Below are 20,121 nucleotides of genomic sequence, written 5' to 3'. Positions count from 1 at the left end.
GATTTCCTTTAGTATGGACTGGTTGGATCTCCTTGCAGTCCAAGGGACTCTCAAGAGTTTTCTCCAACATCACAATTCAAAAGCATCAATTCTTCAGTCCTCAGCTTTCTTTATAGTCCAGCTTTCGCATCCATATATGACTTTGGCATAGTCAATAAAGCAGAAGTAGATGTTTTTCTGGAACTCTCTTGCTTTTTCGATGATCCAACGGATGTTGACAATTTGATCTCTGGTTCCTCTGCCTTTTCTAAATCCAGCTTGAACATCTGGAAGTTCACATCATGCAGTATTTGGGTGCAATCTCAAAAATGACAGAATGATCTCTGTTCGTTTCCAAGGCAAACCATTCAATATCACAATAATCCAAGCCTATGCCTGAACCAGTAATGCTAAGAAGCTGAAGTTGAACAGTTCTACGAAGACCTACAAGAACAAACGCCCAAAAAATATGTCCTTTTCATCACAGGGAACTGGAATGTAAAAGTAGGAAGTCATGAAATACCTGGAGTAACAGGCAAATTTGGCCTTGGAGTACAAAATGAAGCAAGGAAAAGGCTAACAAGAGTTCTGCCAAGAGAATGCACTGGTCATAGCAAACACCCTCTTTGAACAACACAAGAGAAGACTCTACACACGGACATCACGAGATGGCCAATATTGAAATCATACTGATTATATTCTTTGCAGCCAAAGATGGAGAAGCTCTACACAGTCAGCAAAAACAAGACCAGGAGCTGACTATGGCTCAGATCATGAACTCCTTGTTGCCAAATTCAGACTTAAATTGAAGAAAGTAGGGAAAACCACTAGACCATTAAGGTGTGACCTAAATCAAATCCCTTACAATTATACAGTGGAAGTGAGAAATAGATTCAAAGGATTCGATCTGATAGAGTACCTGAAGAACTATGGATAGCAGTTAGTGACACTGATCACAGGAGGCAGTGATCAAGACCATTCCCAAGAAAAAGAAATGCAAGAAGGTAAAATGGTTGTCTGAGAAGGCCTTATAAATAGCTATGAAAAGAAGAGAAGTGAAAGGCAAAGGAGAAAAGGAAAGATATACCCATTTGAATGCAGAGTTCCAAAGAATAGCAAGGAGAGACAGGAAAGCCTTCCTCAGTGATCAGTGCAAAGAAACAGAGGAAAACAACAGAATGGGAAAGACTAGAGGTCTCTTCAAGAAAGTCAGAGATACCAAGGGAACATTTCATGCAAAGATGGGCACAATAAAGGACAGAAACGGTATGGCCCTAACAGAAGCAGAAGATATTAAGAACAGGTGGCAAGAATACACAGAATAACTATACAAAAAAGATCTTCATGACCCAGATAACCACGATGGTGTGATCACTGACCTAGAGCCAGACATCCTGGAATTCGAAGTCAAGTGGGCCTTAGGAAGTCTCATTATGAACAAAGCTAGTGGAGGTGATGGAATTCCAGTTGAGCTATTTCAAACCCTGAAAGATGATGCTGTGAAAGTGCTGCACTCAATATGCCAGCAAATCTGCAAAACTCAGAAGTGGCCACAGAACTGGAAAAGGTGTTTTTATTTCAATCCCAAAGAATGTTCAAACTATCGCACAATTGCACTCATCTCACATGCTAGCAAATTCTCCAAGCCAGGCTTCAACAGTATGTGAACCGTGAAACTATAATATGAGCAAAAGCAAAAGTTCTAATAATTGTTTCAAAACCAATGATTCTGCATGCTGCTTCAGACTGAAGAAGCTTCTTTTCCTAAGGAAATTAACCGCAAATATACACCAAATGTATATATAAAGAAGTCTGTCACAAAATCATGGTAGCAAAAAATTGTACATAACAGAAGAATAATTACATATGATATAGCCAAATTATGGAATATTACATTGGTTTTGAAAATCAGTTTAATAAAATTGGAAGTGACTATCAAAGTGTTAAGCAAAAACAAGAGGTTACAAAAATCTTATATTTGGTATGCAACCAATTTTTTTTTTAATACACACACTAAAAAAAAGTGGTTGCGAAAGCTGAAGAGCAATGAGTGATTTTTAAATTTTCATCTTATACCTTTCTGCACTTTATAAATGAACATATATTACTTTTAAAATCAGACAGAAAACATACAAACTATATTCAGTTCCCTATTCAGGTACATGATACATAGTTGAAACACGTGAAACTGGAGATGCACAAATATCAAACACATCCACTTGTTATAAATAGAGAAGAATCAGTTTCCAATGAGCAAAAAACAAACAAAAGGAAACTAATTTCACCCACTTCACCCACTTTTCAATTTTCGTTATAGATGAACTAAAGTTTGGTTTCACTCTGACACTCAGCTCAAATCCTCTATTTTGCTTTGCTTTGACTCATGGCCTGTGAAAGGACAAAAAGGCCTAATGCCTTTTCCTGGTCACTTCCAGCATCCTGGCATTTGTCACTTATCTCAATTTTATCATTTGAGATAAACCCATCTACCATTTCTTTTTTTAAATTGAAGTACAGTTGACATACAACATTATATTATGTTCAGGTGTACGATACAGTGATTCAGTATTTTTATAGATTGTACTCAATTTAAAGTTATAATATAGTGACTATATTCCCTATGCTGTATAATATACCCTTGTAGACTACTCATTTTATACCTAGCAGTTTGTATCTCTTCATCCTCTATCCCTATCTTGCTCCTCCCTGCTTCTCTCTCCAAACTGGTACCCACTAGTTTGTTTTCTAGATCTGTAAATTTATTTCTGTTTTGTTATATTCATTGCTTTTATTTTTCAGATTCCACATATAAGTGAAAACATACAGCATTTGTCTTTGTCTGTTTGACATGTTGTGGCAAATGGCAGAATTTCATTTTTCTTTACGATTAATATTCCATTATATATATGCAAGCATATGTGTACCTGTGTATATATGTATATACGTGTACACTACACACACACATACATGTATCCTCTTGTTCATCCATTCATGTGTTGATGGACACTTAGGCTGCTTCCGTATCTTTGTTATCGTAGATGATGCTGCTATGAATGCTAGGGTTCGTGTATCTTTCCAAATTAGCGTTTTTACTTTCTTCAGACACCCACCCAGGAGTAAAACTGCTGGATCATATGGTAGCTCTATTTTCAGTTTTTGAGAAACCACATGTTGTTTCCCACGGGGGGTGCACCAATGTACATTCCCACCAACAGTGCAGGAAAGTTCCCTTTTCTCCACAGCCTCACCAACATTTGCTATCTGTGGTCTTTTTGATGTGGCCTCTCTGACAGGTGTGAAGTGATAACACTGTGGTTTTGACTTGCATTTCTCTGATGATTAGCAATGTTGAACGTCTTTTCATGTGCCTGTTGGCCAACTCCATGTTATCTTTGGGAAAACGTCTATTCAGGTCTTCAGCTCATTTTTTAATTGGGTTGTTTGGTTTTTCAAAATACTGAGTTGTATGAGCTGTCTATATATTCTGGATATTCATCCCTTGTCGGTCATGTCATTTACAAGTATTTTCCCCCACTTAGTAGGTTATCTTTTCATTTTGTCAGTAGTTTCCTTTGCTGTGCAAAAGCTTTTAAATTTAATTAGGTCTCATTAAATTAAGTGACCAGAGACAGATCCAAAAAGAGACTGACAATTTATGTCAAAGAGTGGTCTACCTATGCTTATTTCTAGGAGTTTTATGGTTTCCAGTCTTACATTTAGGTCTTTAACCTATTGTCATTTCTGGTCAGCAAAATAACACCAATAATATAAACAGTGCATGTCATTCATATTTATTGTTTATAAACGAAAATTAACTTTCAAATATACATATATATAGATAAGCATTCTACATTTCACTTGAAATTATCTTATGTTACTTTTATATTAATATTCTGTCCGTTAATATATAAATAGTTGCTTGTTATGACAGTAAAATGCTATTATAATTGATGAGTATAAAAACTATTAACAGGAAAGCAAATGAGTTAACGTGAGTGTTGAGAAAGGTTCATTTATATGACAACTTTAAGAACATTATATCCACTGAGGAAAATTTTATAAATGTTTTAAAAGTCAGGAAAAGATTATTTTATAATTCTATTACTTGTAAAATTGTTTAGTGTACTATCATAAAATAAAAAAAACCTTTAAGAACCATTTAGGGTTTTTACTTATTTAGTTCCTTTTAAGTCATGAAAAAATGACCTTTTTAATGAAAAAGCTCTATTTAGGAACTCTACACTAATGAATTAAAAGCAGAATAATTAGCTCTGTCATCTCAATTTCACAAGGAGAAAGAACTCTAAACTCACATACCATAATATCCATAATGAATCATACATACATAATAAAAATATGTAAGAAATACAGACAAAACAAAAGTGTTAAAGTGAACTGGGGTTCCCAAAACATATTTCCTTCTCACTGATCAAACCTGAGACCAATGGTCTTCGTAAGAATGCTCTAAGAGACTTCCTATTGTTTTGAGTCCACAGACATGTTTGCAGAAATGATTACAGGGCATGTTGTGATTACAGGAGCTGAAGACAAAGAAATCTCTGAGATCTGTCTGGATACTTTCAGCTTTGACTCTCTATTGATTTTAACACTCAACCATCAGACATAGATTGTGATTTGACGGACCCTTATTTAGAGGCAACCTTAGATAATACATTTCCGATATTTCGTCCACGCTCTTCAGTTATGTTCTTTTTCTCATGCCTGAAAACAATCAGCCATGAGTACAACGAGTCCACTGAATCTAGAAAGGTGGTATTTGGGGCATGCCTAATGGTTTCTACAGTGTCTCAGCCATTACATTTCTCAAAGAACATGCTTATTACCAGGTCAGTAGCTTTATTTTTATTTTTAGTACATACTAAAATAATAGAGGTCTTCCCTGTAGCTCAAATGATAAAGAATCTGCCTGCAACACAGGAGATCAGGGTTCGATCCCTGGGTCAGGAAGATCCCCGGGAAAAGGGACCGTCAATCCACTCCAGTATTCCTGACTGGAGTATCCCATGGACAGAGGAGCCTAGTAGGCTACAGTCTGTGGGATTGCAAAGAGTCAAACACAACTGCAAATTATTAGAGGCAAAAAGCAACAAGTCTTCAAACAAGGATGCCAACATTGTAATGCTCTAAAGACGTCATCCTTGGAAACTGGACTTCCAGGTGCAGGAGAGCTAGAAACATTCACTCAGGAGCCCACAAACTCCACAGTAGAAGGTTTAGGGGTATCGATACCTGATTTACTAACGTGCACCTGTTCATCAGCCAACCATGTGAAGACAGAATGGAGTGTCTCCCACAATCCAAAAGGTGATCATGAAGAAGTGGGCTTATTCAGACCACTTCTGGATTACACCAGAATGTCTGTAAGCACCAAGATGACAAACTCTCTAACCACGACAGCTATGCAGAAATGGACCTGGCTACCCCAGCGTAGACAGCAAGCTCTCCATCACAGAACCCTTCATGTAGAAGCCAGACAACCATTCACCAGGGACTTCTGGGGGAAGATTTCATTTCACACTAGCAGTTCACACCAAAGGTGCGATGACCACAACTGCTGACGTTTACAGAGCGCTTACTACCCACGAGGGTCTGCAACGTAGATAAAGCAAGGCTCAGACCACTCACACAGAACCACAGCTTGAACCTGAGCTGACTCCTGAGTCCACAGCCTTAACCGCTAGACTCTTAACCCATGAAACCTGTTTGCTTTTTAACCAGCGGCATCACCAGACCCTGCCTGTCTCCCCTCTCGTTGCTGTAGCTCAAGGCCTCAAGTGGAGCTTGGACATCCATCCATTCTCACTCAAGGGGTGAGCCTGCCCTGTGTGCCTCTGCAAACACTGTTTGCTTAACTACCAGCTGTACTTCTGCTCTGGGATCCCAGGAAAATTTATCCTTCAAGATTCTGGCTCAAATGTTACCTCGTCCCAACCAGTCCAATCCCGAGTTACAGATGTTTCTCTCCACAAGGTTCCAGGGTGGTACAGCCAGCCCTGCTCTCTTTCCCTACCTGACCCCCACGCAGCCCCCTCCTGGGACCTATGGCCATGTGACAGAGCACTGGCAAAAGGAAATACAGTCCAAGTAACACGCTATGTGCCACTTCTGGCCCACAACTGGGACCCAGAGAGGTTCCTTTCCCCCTCCTTGTCTTCTTCCTCTTTCCTCTTCAGGTTCTCAAGGTCTGGTCGCCAGACCCACAGCAGTAGCATGACCTGGGAACCGTTCACACTTGCAAACCCAGACTTAACTAAATTAAAAACTCTGGTTGTAGCTTGGGCAATCTGTGTTTTAAACAGCGCTGCAGGGGATTCTCTGGAGAAGGAGATGGCAACCCACTCCACTATTCCTGCCTGGGAAATCCCACAGACAGAGGAGCCTGGTGCACTGCAGTCCATGGGGTCGCAAGAGTTGGACACGACTGAGCACCCAAACAGCAGCAGCAGGGGACTCTCACGAAACCTCGTGTGTGAGGACCTCTGCCCTCAGGTAACCAGCCTCAACCACAATCAGGCTGATGAAGTAGCAGAACAAGGTGCTGGAAGAACACCATTCTCTGTAGGACCAGGTGGAGCAATCTATCCACCAATCTGGACCATTTACACCAAAACTGACATGAGAAAAGTATAGTCTATTGTCTTTAAAGCCCCTTATCAGTGGGACTCTGTGCAGCAGCCTTGTCCAAACGAAGCCCGGCACCTCTCCCCTGAAACACCTCACACGCCGTACAGGTGCGTCCGTCTCTCCCCTCCCTCTAGACTAGAAGCTCAGGAGCCAGACTGGCTCACGCTATCTCTGCATCTCCCCAGGGCCTGAGAAAACCCCTGTCCTACACCACGTGCTGGATCGATAGTGCTACCTTCATTCTTTTACATCTTTACTGCCAAAACGGTAATCCCTAACATCTAAAATGATACCGACGACCCAGCAGCTTCCTTGTATAAAAACCTTCTAAAAGTAACAACACTCACTATCGACTAATACCTTCTCAGTTTCTCAGAATGGTGCCAACTTATCAAAGGTCTGTCTTTCACGCTGCTCCTACATAGCTGAATTGGGCCCCCGTTTCAGAGAAGGCTCTTGATTTTGACCCCGACCGTCTCCCCCAGTATATAACTTTTACTAACGCACATTAGGCTTTCCCTCGCTGCTCGCTGCTCACTGTCCAACAGAAAGATGACTAGTCTTCCTTGCAAACCTACGTTACCAGCCTGGCCAGGGTGCTGGCCTGTACTGACAGCACTCCTTCATTTTACAAGAGCTAAAACTCCGATATTTGGTACATTTACCAAATCTGGAGTTAGGGGCAGAATGGGCAAAAGCAATTTAATATTTTCACTGTTTTCCAGAGCTTCCTGCTTTCAGTAAAATCAATACAAAAAAAGGGGGGAAACAATCCAAGACCAGCCTTCTGGCACTATTTCAGTCTATTTTGCCCTCGCTGAAATGATCCTAACATCCTTCTATCTTTAATATTCCACGCAGGATTTTTTTCTAAATTGACACGTGTTTCGTACCAAATGCCACATTCCTAACAGAGTTCCTTTATAAATTATTTCATAGTCCCATGTGCTAAAACTGAGCCTATGCCAAAAACCTTCTCAGAACAACATATTTATTTCTCCATTAATTTATACGTCCTAAAATTAAAAAAAAAAAGAAACCTAACTCTTTAGAAATGAATCCTCCCAATCCACATGGGAAAGAAGAAAAAACATACAGTTCAACAAGACCCCACAAACTCTATTCTTCAATTTTGACTAGTTTATCAGAATTTCCACTCAAATCTAATGGAAGGCTGAAGCTCAAAGCTGTGATGCCAAATATAACCAAGATTTTCCTTTACTGTGTGGCTTTTAAAATATTTTCCAAGAACAAAAGGAGAAGATATGACTTGTCTCATCCTACAGGAAAGGTATGGGGATCCCACAGCAGGATGATACTCTTAGACTGAGCACACGAAACCACCCCCGAAAGTACCAGCCAAGGGCACCCTACCCTGCCCTCCATCTCTACCCTCTCAGCTCTACACAGACACCAAAGTCTTCGTCACGTCTATTCTTGGTAAGCAGCTAACAAGAACAGCTGTGTCCATCCCAGTATTAGAAAAGGCACACTAACACTCACAGGGAAACTCACTACAGATTAAACTTAAACCTCACAGTGAAACTCACTATAGATTAAACTCAAACTTCAAAGCCCAAACAGTTATCACAAGATAAAAGATGCTGACCAAAATTCAATGTACACTAAAAAAAAAAAAAAACTTAAAAATTGGTAGGGGTTTATCTGGCAATCAAGATTGTTCCAAGTATGACTTTATTCTCTACTAGCCAGACATATTTTTCCTAATTTCACACCCCATAAAACAGCCTTGACCACTTAGGTCCATTAACAATTGAAATACTCCATCTGCAAAAAGAATAAAATGGTAGTTGTGGGAAATTCCAACCTTTCCACTTTAATGAGATTAGTGTTCAAGATTATTTCTGAGATGTGACCCTTTCCAAATGACAAGAACTAGTCAGACAAAACTTAATCTGAAATCCTGCTGGCCAGTTTAAAGGACAAAATTACTAAGTGATGAAACATGAGACTTATATCTTCAAGGATCACATGACATGGTCCCCGAGCTTTCTGCAGCCCTGACTGCCTGGTATGGTTATCATGGGGTCTGTCAAGTATCCTTGATGTCTCCAGAGAAGAGTGTCCTTCAGATTGGAATGACCACTATCGACTGTAACAGAAACAGCTACCTTCTTCCTAATGGCCAGTAAGCAAAATCTGACCTTAGCTAAATTGTTTGGGCTCAAAAAAAAAGAAGAAAACTTAAGAAAATGTTGGGCAAAATTTTAAAAATCACAAATTTTCACACAAAAAAATCCAGAAGTCCGGCTTCCCCTGAAAAACCAGCTCTGGTAACCATCAGTGAATGTGAATGTGGGCTTTCCTTTTGGGCTGGGCATAGGTGTTCCAGATAGTCAGGCTGTTTATACCTTCATTTACATCCATTCATGTTCCTTGCCTGGCCAGGACACAGTTTGGAACTCACGTTGATATTAACTACTTCATCTGATCCATGACCTTGTCAGGTCACAATACCTTACAATAAACAGAAACTCCTATGGTTTATAAAATTTAGTGCTAGTCTCAGGCAAGTCTCCTTCTATATAATTAATTTCTAGTACTTCACTGCAAGTCTTCACATTTATCTTTGAAATTTCATATTGTTAAATCAGATACACTCAATTCAATCACTATTTATTTCACACCCAAAGGACCAGTGGTTTTGAAACTAGTGTTTTGCAAAAGGCAGCGCCTCTCTGCAGTTTTAACAAGGTAAGTATCACTTAAATGTCTTTCATACATTGTAGTTTTACCTATAACCTACCTTCAAACAGAAAACGAAAGGATTCAGAATTTTTTGTTTGTATAAACAGGGAGCTATTTATTTTAATATAACATGTAACTGAGTAACTTAAATATATCTAAATGTATATACTACCTATAGCTCTGACCTTCTATAGATAACCAGTTTGGCATAGAAAACCTCAAAAAATTAAAAAAGCCTCTACAGGATTATGGATTAAAACAGAAAGCATGTGACATCTTTGTCTGATGCTGAGCTGGTAGGAGGCTGGGACTTTCGTGGAAGAGTGAGGTCCATCTGATTGGCAGCTGGGCTGGCCCCTGGCTTCATCTCTCCCCAGGGACACGGGCCACGCGGGGAAGAGCCCCTGGTGACACCTGCCACTAGCCTGGCTTTCCTGGGCTGGCTGGCTGGGGGACCTGGCTGAGGGGGTGGTATCTGAAAGGAGCCCTCTTGCAGGGCCCCCACCCACAAGAGAGAGGGCGGGGCACTCAATGCCCAGCTCTCTGTTCCTTCTAGATAAAGACAGGACAACTGTCTGTCCGTTTGTCTGTCTCCTCTCTGAGCTTCCTCCACAACACCAGCCTCACGGCAGAAACACCCCAGAGGTTCAAGCAGCAGCTCCTCGATGAGGCTCCACCCAGGATGCACAGCCTCAGGCAGCAGCAGGCACTCACCTACTGTGTGCGCCTGCGTCACCTACTGTGTGCGCCTGCGTCAGACACACAGGAAGCCCAGAGGGAGCAGCAAGGGACTGGAAAGGATGGGATGGTGGTGGTGGTTTAGTCGCTAAGTCGTGTCCAACTCTTGTGACCCCATGGACTGTCGCCTGCCAGGCTCCTCTGTCCGTGGGATTTTTCAGTCTTTAAAATTCTTCGTCAAGGAGGCACAGGCTTTAGCTGAGTATTGCCAAGTACAGGTTTGCTGGCCCAAAGGAGTGCAGAGGGCATTTCAGGCAGAAGAAGTCTGATCAAAGGCATGGAGTTAAAAGATAGGAAGATGTACTGTGGGAACCTTAAGTAACTGGTTCATGCAGGTACCGTGGGCAGCAGACCAGGATCTAACCTCCAGCCTGACAACCTTTGGCAGTACTGGCAACTTCCAGCTCCTGCTGGGAGACAGCTAGGGGTGTGTGAAAGGAGACCAAAGTGAGGGTGGAGTCTGAATAACAGAAGGGGAGCTGGCCTCCACTGGCTCAGGGAGGCTCTAGGCCTCTCCTTCAGGCCTAGGGTTCCCAGAGGTGAGCAGGCATAGAATGCGGGGGGGACGGTGGAGGGGGCAGGGCCTCTCACAGAGCAGGCCTCACACTCCGGAAGGATTCCAAAGTTAGACTCTTGACATGTTCTCCAATGAGGTCACACGTACAGTCACTACAGATACAATGACAGGACTACAAGGAGACATGTACACCATTCGCTAAAAACTCAGGGTCACACTGCCCAGTGTGCACTATGGATTTTATCTTTCCCCAAAACTGTAACTATATTGTCAACCGCACAATTACACTGCATTACATTTTGGAGACTACAAGCTAATTAGTTAAATGCAAACAATTAAAAAATGTATCACGTTACCTTTTAATAATACGAAGAACCCTAAAAAATGTGGCCAGGTAGCCATGTAGCTCTGATGGTAGGAGAGGGGCTAAGAAGGAGCCTGGTTAAAAACGTAGGTTCCCTGGCCCTCATTCTGTAGCTCTGGGGAGGGCCTGGGAATATACATTTTTAAACGACTATCCCTCATGATTTTTGACACAAGTGGTCTTAGGAGGTCTTAGTGGTCACATTTTAAAAAGCACTGCAGGGATTTCCCTGGTGGTCCAGTGCTTAAGACTCCGAGCTCCCAATGCAGGGGGCCTGGGTTTGATCCCTGGTCAAGGAACTAGATCCCACATGTTGCAACGAAAGATCCCATGTGTGCAGCAACAATTGGAGATCTCATGTGATCTCATGTGCTGCAACTAAGACCCGGTGCAACCTAAGCAAAGAAAAGAGAAAAGAGAGAACGGCATTGCAAAGGGCAGCCTGGAAGCTGGGCAGAGTTGTAAGCACATAACCCATCAGTTTTACAAGGCACAAAGCCTGCCACTGGGTGTGGCTATTAGCACTGGCGGCAGAAGCCTGACTATGATGGCTGGAAGTGAACAGAAATGAGAAAAATGGAAGAGGCACGACCCAACTGTTCTTTCAAAACATGCGACTGCGAAGAAAGAGACAGGATGAAGACGCACATTAAGGGCTGACAAAAGGGCTTTTATCTGTATTCCTCATGTGGAGAGGTGAGTGACACGGTGGGGGGCGCGTCAGTGATGGTAGCGTCCTGCACAGGACTTCAGTGCCCTCGGGATCCACTCTCCACTGCACTCTATCCCCCCCCACCCCCCGCAGAAGCATCAACCTGCCCTCTGACCAAGTCACCAGCAGGAAAGAGAGGATGGAGGGACTGGGGTATTCATCCCCCCTCCCCTCTCCCTCAAGCCCACCGCAGGCTGGCTGGGTCCTCACGGGGGGCCACAGCTGCTCCTCCACCCCTGGGGGGGCGGCGGTCTCATTCCCGAGGACTCTCCCTTTCCCTCCTCTCGCTCCCCAGGCCCAGAGGAGCTGGCCCTGGAAGACTATCCAGTCCTTGCTGATTTCCCCAAACCTGCCCACCACTTAGCAAATGGTTCTTGGAGTCTCTGTGGTTACCTAGTTCAGCCTGTCTCCTACCAGAACCCTAACGGATACATACAACATTAAGCAGAACATAAATGCCAGAACAGCGCCAGATCCAAAATGCCTCTGTGGCTCAAACACGACAGCAGTCACATCAGATGGGACTCGGGAGAAGATTCATGGGCAAAGTGCACTGGATGCGGGCTTGAAAGAACAGCGAGGATTCTGATAAGCAAAGGAGGCGGCACGTGCCACCTGTTCAAATCCCCTGAAGCCCAGTTCTACCTTTTCACACTTCAGCTGTCCCTGCCCTGTTCCGCACCCTACATATTTACCAAAGCAGGACCCAGGTCATTCATAAAACCATTACATGATCGCTTCCAGGGGCCCCTGTTTGCAGCTTGTTTTATTTGAAGGAAATCTTGCCAAGTTCTATCATCGCAGAATCCCCCCTGCTAAACTGACTGCAGGCAAAAGCTGTATGTGAGCCGTTTTATTTCCCTGGAAAGTCAGCTCTGATGGGCCGCAGTAAACAGAGACTAAGGTTATCTGAGCCTACTTAGGCATTTTCAAACCAGAGGACAAAGAACTCTTGAACAGTGAGGAAGCAGAAAAACCACTTTTGACTCCAAATTCAAAATGAGATTTTAATCCCAGTTTAATCACCATGTGGGGGATAGGACTGAACCTGAGCCTGAAATTTCCCTTCCTAAAAAGGAAGTCCTAGAGACTTAAAATGGAATATATATGAACAGATGTCAGCTCCCCAAAAGAAAAATAGAAGACACATCCCAAATACTGCATACTTTGTAAAGGAGCCGGGTATTTTACATAGGTCATGTATTTTAACCATCACAATCATCTACAAATAGCTACTATTTATTTTTTATTTATTTTTAATTGGAGGATAATTGCTTTACAATTTTGTGTTGGGTTTCTACCATACAGAAACCATGGGTTTCTTATGAATCAATCATAAGTACACATATATCCCCTCCCTCTTAAACTTCCCTGCCACCCCACCCATCCCACCCTTCTAGGTGATCACAAAGCACTGGGCTGAGCTCCCTGTGTTATACATCTTCTCACTAGCTAGCGATCTTACTGCTGCTGCTGCTGCTAAGTCACTTCAGTTGTGTCCGACTCTGTGCGACCCCACAGACGGCAGCCCACCAGGCTCCCCTGTCCCTGGGATTCTCCAGGCAAGAGTACTGGAGTGGGGTGCCATTTCCTTCTCCAATGCATGAAAGTGAAAAGTGAAAGTGAAGTCGCTCAGTCGTGTCCAACTCTTATGGACCCCATGGACTGCAGCCTACCAGGCTCTTCCATCCATGGGATTTTCCAGGCAAGAGTACTGGAGTGGGGTGCCATTGCGGCGGTAAATATATGTCAATATTACTCTCAATTCATCCCACCCTCTGCTTCCCCCATTGGGTCCACAAGTCTGCTCTCCATGTCTGCATCTCTACTCCTGCCCTGCAAATAGCTTCATCAGTATCATCTTTCTAGAGTCCCTATATACATGTTAATATACAGTATTTGTTTTTCACATTCTGACTTCCTTCACTCTGTGTAACAAGCTCTAGGTTCATCCACCTCACTAGAACTGACTCAAATTCATTCCTTCTTGTGGCTGAGTAACATTTCATTAGGTATACGTACCACAGCTTCTTCACCCATTTGTTGACGGACATCTAGGTTGCTTCCATGCCTCGGCATACAAATAGCTACTATTATCTTTATTTTATAGATGACGAAACTGGGTCTTCAGGAAATACACAGTAATTCGCCAACAAGCACAAGGCTGGCAGAGTCTTGTTCCAAACCAAGCACGCCATTTCTACTCCGCCACGGTACTACTACTTTCTATCAAGGAAGGGAAACTGACACGGAAACCAACACAGACTACAACCTAGGGCACCCGGTCCTTTGCGTTTGCCCTGGGACTAACCAGACGGGCAGTTTAAACTTACTGCTGAAAACATCAAAATTTATTAGTCCATTTTCCTCCCCGAGTTCATATTTATACTCCCTTCAACTCAGTCCAAAGAGAATTTGGGGCAGCTGGATGAAACAAACACAGAATCATGGAATTCTAAAACCAACTGCAACACACATTTTACACAGGGGGAAACTCATTTATGTAAAGTGACGTATTCAAAATTAGTTAACTGGCAGGGCCCAAAATACAGAGTCAAGATTCTCAGGCCCATATGTCTTCCTGATGAAAAGGAATCTTCCACAGCAGACTGCCTCAATACGGCAGGGTTCTCAGAATGAAGGCTGAGCCTCATTACGAGTGTAAAGGTAGACAGGAGGGACAAATGAGTTAAATATTTGTGTCCAAAACCTAAAGCAGTCAAATGGCAATTTTAAAATAAAACAGACCTTTGATTTGCTTGTTTTGTTGCCAATCACCTTCTTTTCCTAAAAGTCATAGTCTTAAAAAAGCTCAAAACTGAGAATGTCATCTGCTTCTTCACCTATAGAACACGGTTCATCACAGTACACAATTGTAGGAGAATTAAAGCGGTTAATGTTTTAAACTACTCTTTTCCCTAAGATAGTATTTCACTTTGTGGGTTGTTTACATGGCACTGAGTTGGGGAGAAGACATAGAAACCGTCAATCAACAAAATGACCCCAAAAAAGGATACAAGGATTCTCTCTTCTGCCCACACGGGGTTTTCCCCACCCCAATCATCTCCACCAGCACTTCAGCATTAGGAAAGGTCTTCCTCTCCACCTTGTCCTCCAAAAATACACTGGCAACCTGGATCTAAAACAATGATCTACCAAACAACTTGCCACATGTTAAAAAAATAAATTAAAACAGACCTTTTACTCAAATGCTTAATACCATATGTACATATATTGTTGTTTAATCGCTAAGTCGTGTCCACCTCTTTTGTGACCCAAGTGACTGTAGCCCTCCAGGTTCCTCTGTCCATGGGATTTTCCAGGCAAGAATACTGGAGTGGGTTACCATTTCCTCCTCCAGCTGCCCGAAATTTTGCTTCAGATTATTTCAAGTGGATTTGATCTAGAAGTGTCTGCACTTTATAGGGGATCCTGGGTCACTGTCCTTCTCTTGAACGTGTCGCTGTCATTGATGTCATCAGGGATTTCATTTCTAATACAGGATTCCTCTGTGTCCAGACTCCGTTTCATAGCAGCAAGAGAGGACATTATCCCATACTTACCGTTGTGACACCTGGTACTTCGTGCTTCAGTGTTGGAAAAGTAAAATAGAATATGTCCAATGAGTATAGACAAATTCTGTCTCTGTTCAGATCTGAATTCCTTACTTATATTTCAATCATAGCTGTTGGTTCTCCTCCATCCATGGGATTTTCCAGGCTTGAGTACTGGAGTGGGGTGCCATCGCCTTCTCCATCTTAGTAAATACTATCCCCCATACATCTTTTTTAAAAATTAAAAAAAAACTTTATTTTATATTGGAGTGTAGTTGACTTACAATGTTGTGTTAATATCAAGTATACAGCAAAATGATTTGGTTATACATATGCATATATCCGGAGAAGGCAATGGCAACCCACTCCAGTACTCTTGCCTGGAAAATCCCATGGACGGAGGGGCCTGGTAGGCTGCGGTCCATGGGGTCGCTAGGAGTCGGACAGGACTGAGTGACTTAACTTTCACTTTTCACTTTCATGCACTGGAGAAGGAAATGGCAACCCACTCTAGTGTTCTTGCCTGGAGAATCCCAGGGACGGAGAGCCTGGTGGGCTGCCGTCTATGGGGTCACACAGAGTCGGACATGACTGAAGCGACTTAGCAGCAGCATGCATATATCCAGTCTTTTTCAGATTCTTTTCCCATGTAGGTTATTACAGACTGTGGAGTAGAGCTCCCTGTGCTAAACAGTAAGTTCTTGTTGATTATGTTTTATATATAATAGTGTTTATAAGTTTCTCCCAAACTCCTAACCCCATACATCTTAAATGAAAGAATGTGAATCTGGCTAATAGATTCAGGTGCTAATAGTGAAATTCATCGCATGTTGTAAGAAAGTAGTCTTTTCTGTTTATTAATAAACTGATCAGAACTCAGGATTTTTTGTCTTCTCAGTCCTGTGGAGAATTCTCACTTTCCTGAAGTGGAGCACCGTGTATGCCTTTTAGTGTGTTACAACCCCCTTGGCTTAAGTAGGTTGCTCCTTTTCTTCGCCTGGCCTCAGTGCAACATATTTCCTCCTTTCTCGCCTACATGATCCTACAATGTGCATTCTTATATCCCATACATAATCTCTATCATTTCCGAAATTTCATACTCACTCTATCAAAAAAAGCTATTTTCTGGCTCTAAGGTCCTTCTCATCCTCTGATATCAGATAACTGCTTTTATAATTTCCTAATTTTTCAAAACACTGTTAATTAGCACATACCAAATTAACATACTAACAAGTTATATTTTTACACATTTCCTGATTTGTCTTTCTCCAGTTGAATCACACTATTTGATTACAACTAATTCTTAGGCTTTCTCTCAACTGGGACCTGATTATTTACATGTTACCAAATTTAATTTCTGTTTTGCTCAACTTCAAAATAGTGGCTCAGTGACTACTTATCCAGTCTTACTAAAAGAGTTTTTAGTTATTCCAAGTGCTTTATCAGCAAAAAAAAAAGTCAATTCTTCAGTGCTTCAGAAAAACAGTGTATTATCACCATAAAAAGTTAAGCCTTGTATTAAACCAATATTAAGACTTGCTAAGAGGAAGAACAACCCAAAATACAACTGGCTATGCAAATTCAGAGTAGTCTCAAGAGAATGAAGGTGTTCAAAGTACAAAATCAAAAGCTGTGGAGGACTCGCTGGTGGTGCAGTGGATAAGAATCCATCAGCCAATGCAGCAGGATGTGGGTTCGATCCCGACTGAAGGAAGATTCCACGTGCAGCGCAGCAACTGAGCCCGGGAGCCACAACTACTGACCGCGAGTGCCGCAACAAGAGGCCATGGCGTGAGAAGCTGGCGCACCACGGGGAAGAGCGGCCTGGACTGCTGCAACTAGAGAAAGCCCACGCGGAAGACCCAGTGCTCCCAAAAATAAATCAACAAAAAAAGAAAAAATACCTGTAAATAATAAAGGAGGAAAAGTCAAAATTTTAAGTCCTGTCACCATCCCTTGATTCTCCTGCTTTATGTCAGGACCGAAATGAACTTGCTCTTGATTGCTGAGATTTTTTTAAATGATTTCATTATATCAAATCACTTTTAAAGTTACAAGCATTATATAAACTAAAAGGCATTAACACAGCAGAGAAAATATGTCATGGATAGGGAGAGAAACAGAGAGAAAGAGGGAGGAAAAAGAGCACAATCCTGTTCCTAAATCAAGTGAAAAGCTATAGGCCTATCTCTCTTGCTTTCAATGGCAAAACATGTTTAAATAAAAACCAGATACCTACCCTGCATTTGCTGATATCCTAGCTGCAACCTACTTAAGCCAAGGGGGTTATAATACACTAAAAGGCATACACAGTGCTCCACTTCAGGAAATTGAGAATTCTCCACAGGACTGAGAAGACAAAAAACCCTGAGTTCTGATCAGTTTATTAATAAACAGAAAAGACTACTTTCTTACAACATGCGATGAATTTCACTATTAGCACCTGAATCTATTAGCAAGATTCACATTCTAACTTTCATTTAAGATGTACCGGGTTAGGAGTTTGGGAGAAACTTATAAACACTATTATATATAAAACATAATCAACAAGAACCTACTGTACAGCACAGGGAGCTCTACTCCACAGTCTGTAATAACCTACATGGGAAAAGAATCTGAAAAAGAATGGATATATGCGTATGTATAACCAAATCATTTTGCTGTATACTTGATATTAACACAACATTGTAAGTCAACTATGCTCCAATATAAAATAAATTTTTTTTTAATTTTTAAAAAAGATGTATGGGGGATAGCATTTACTAAGACGGAGAAGGTGACGGCACCCCACTCCAGTACTCATGCCTGGAAAATCCCATGGATGGAGGAGAACCAACAGCTATGATTGAAATATAAGTAAGGAATTCAGATCTGAACAGAGAATTTTTCCATACTCATTGGACATATTCTATTTACTTTTCCAACACTGAAGCACGAAGTACCAAGTGTCACAACGTCAAGCACGGGATAATGTCCCCTCCTGCTGCTATGAAACGGAGTCTGGACACAGAGGAATCCTGTATTAGAAATGAAATCCCTGATGACATCAATGACAGCGACACGTTCAAGAGAAGGACAGTGACCCAGGATCCCCTATAAAGTGCAAACACTTCTAGATCAAATCCACTTGAAATAATCTGAAGCAAAATTTTCAGCGAACTACCTCTAGCCTGGGGCTAAAGCAATGGTCTCTGAGCCCCCAACTGCTCTAAATATCACTCTTGACAACTCCCAAACTTTCTTTTCTGAATTAAAAAATGGCGCTGCTTTTCCCATCGCAAGACTGTTTCTTTCTCAATAACCCTTTAGGCCTTCCTTACAAACTCCCAAGTGAGGACTGAAATGTCAAATCTTCCCCTATATTGTGTCAAATGCTTTTTGGGAGCGGGGGAGGGTGTCCCCCGTCTACAACGTTGCCACTTTCTCCGCTGGGAACCCTGGTCATTAAACTCACTTCGACTTTTCTGCAGAACCTCTGCCTTCCCGCCCCCTCGCCAAACGGTTGCCTCCTTCTCGAATAAGCCGCACTTCAACGCCAATTGTCCCCAAGGGCCAGTGGCCAACCCCGAAGCTGGCCTCCTCCAGGCCACACCACGGCGCGTCCAATTGCGCCGTCCACCTAGGCACATCCATCCTTTTTCCACCCCTCCCGGCGGAGCGTCGGGTGCCACGCGCGCAGGGCACAGACACCCCAGGCTCCCGCAAAGCCCAGCCTTTCCACGCACTGTCTACACTCGTGCCCACCACGCACTGGAAGCCGCTCAGGGCTTCGATCGCCGACTGCCCGCCGGGGTCGGGCGCTGCCCAGGCGGAGAGCGAGGGCCAACCATGCACGCGCGCACGTCGGGCGCCCTGCGGGCGCCCCCCACCCCCGGGCTGCCCCGGAGAGGTGGGGGCAGGGTGGGCAGCTGGGCGGGGGGGCGGAAGGGGGGCAGTCGGTGCCTGGCTACGCGAGGACAATAACAAGCAGATCCGCCCCTCCCTTCGGTGGGGCTCGCGCCCCAGCCCCCGCGCCCCGCGCCCATGGTCCCGCGCGGAGGGGGCGGCGCGGGACCAGCGGGGCCGCCTCGGATACCGACCTGGTCGATGGGCAGCCGCACGGCGTTGCTGAGGGGCTGCAGCAGGGTGGAGCCCGTGGTGCTGGTGGTGCTGGCGGTGCTGGTGGTGGCCATGGCCGGCCTGCCGCTCCGCCCGAGCCGCTCCTGCGCGCCCGAGAGGATGGGGATACAGCCGGCTCGCCCGCCCGCCCCGCTGGCCGCCCGCGGTCGGAGCGCGCGGGGCGGGGCCGGGGCGGGGCCGGGGGGCGGCCACCCGCTCGGCCCTCCTTCGGCGCCCCCTCCCGCCTGCCTGCGGCCGCGCCCTCGCGTCGTCCCCCCGACCCGCCCCGCGCCCCGCGGGGCCGCCCGCGCGCGTCCCGCCCCCTGACTTCCAGCAGCTTCCAGCCGCCCCCTCCCCACCTCGCGCGCCCTCGCGCCAGACAGCCCCGCGGCCCAATCGCGGCGCGGCTCCTCGACGCCCGCAGCCAATCAGGGGCCGCCGCCGGCGCGGCGCTCCGCCCCCATCCCGGGCCCCCCGGGGCCCCAGAGTCCGGCGGAGGGGGGACCAGGGGCTGTCCGGGTGCGGCTGGCCGACGGCTCGCGGCCGGCCTCCCGCCTCTAGTGGGGGCTTCTCCGCCTCCTCTCCCCGCCCTTCCCCCCCCACCGCTTATCCCTCCTTCCTCCTCCTCAAGCACGGCGGCCAGCCCACCCCTCTCCAGGAGTAGCGGTGGACAACAAAGGGGAGCCGGGCGGCCGCCGGACAAAGGCGAGCCGACGTGCGGGGCGCCGTCGAGTCAGTGCTGGGGGAAGTTGGGGACAAAGCCGAGGCGTGGGGCGGGGGGCTGGGAGGAGGAGGAGGGCCACAG

At 44.5% G+C, this 20,121-nt stretch overlaps 1 protein-coding gene across 1 annotated transcript in view; it reads right to left on the bottom strand.

Annotated features, from left to right (window-relative positions):
* The window catches only part of MBOAT2 (membrane bound O-acyltransferase domain containing 2), a 106,655-nt gene extending 86,924 nt beyond the window's left edge, over positions 1-19,731 (bottom strand). The window contains exon 1 of the mRNA XM_061433358.1: positions 19,298-19,731. Within this exon, the coding sequence (XP_061289342.1) occupies positions 19,298-19,390 (93 nt within the window). The 5' untranslated portion in view covers positions 19,391-19,731. The remainder of the gene's footprint in view (positions 1-19,297) is intronic.
* Positions 19,732-20,121: the final 390 nt, after the last annotated feature.

This window comes from Bos javanicus, chromosome 11 (assembly GCF_032452875.1).
Source record: "Bos javanicus breed banteng chromosome 11, ARS-OSU_banteng_1.0, whole genome shotgun sequence".
NCBI classification, from domain to species: domain Eukaryota; kingdom Metazoa; phylum Chordata; class Mammalia; order Artiodactyla; family Bovidae; genus Bos; species Bos javanicus.
Note: the sequence above shows the minus strand (reverse complement) of the source record. Positions and strands in the feature narration are given on the sequence as shown.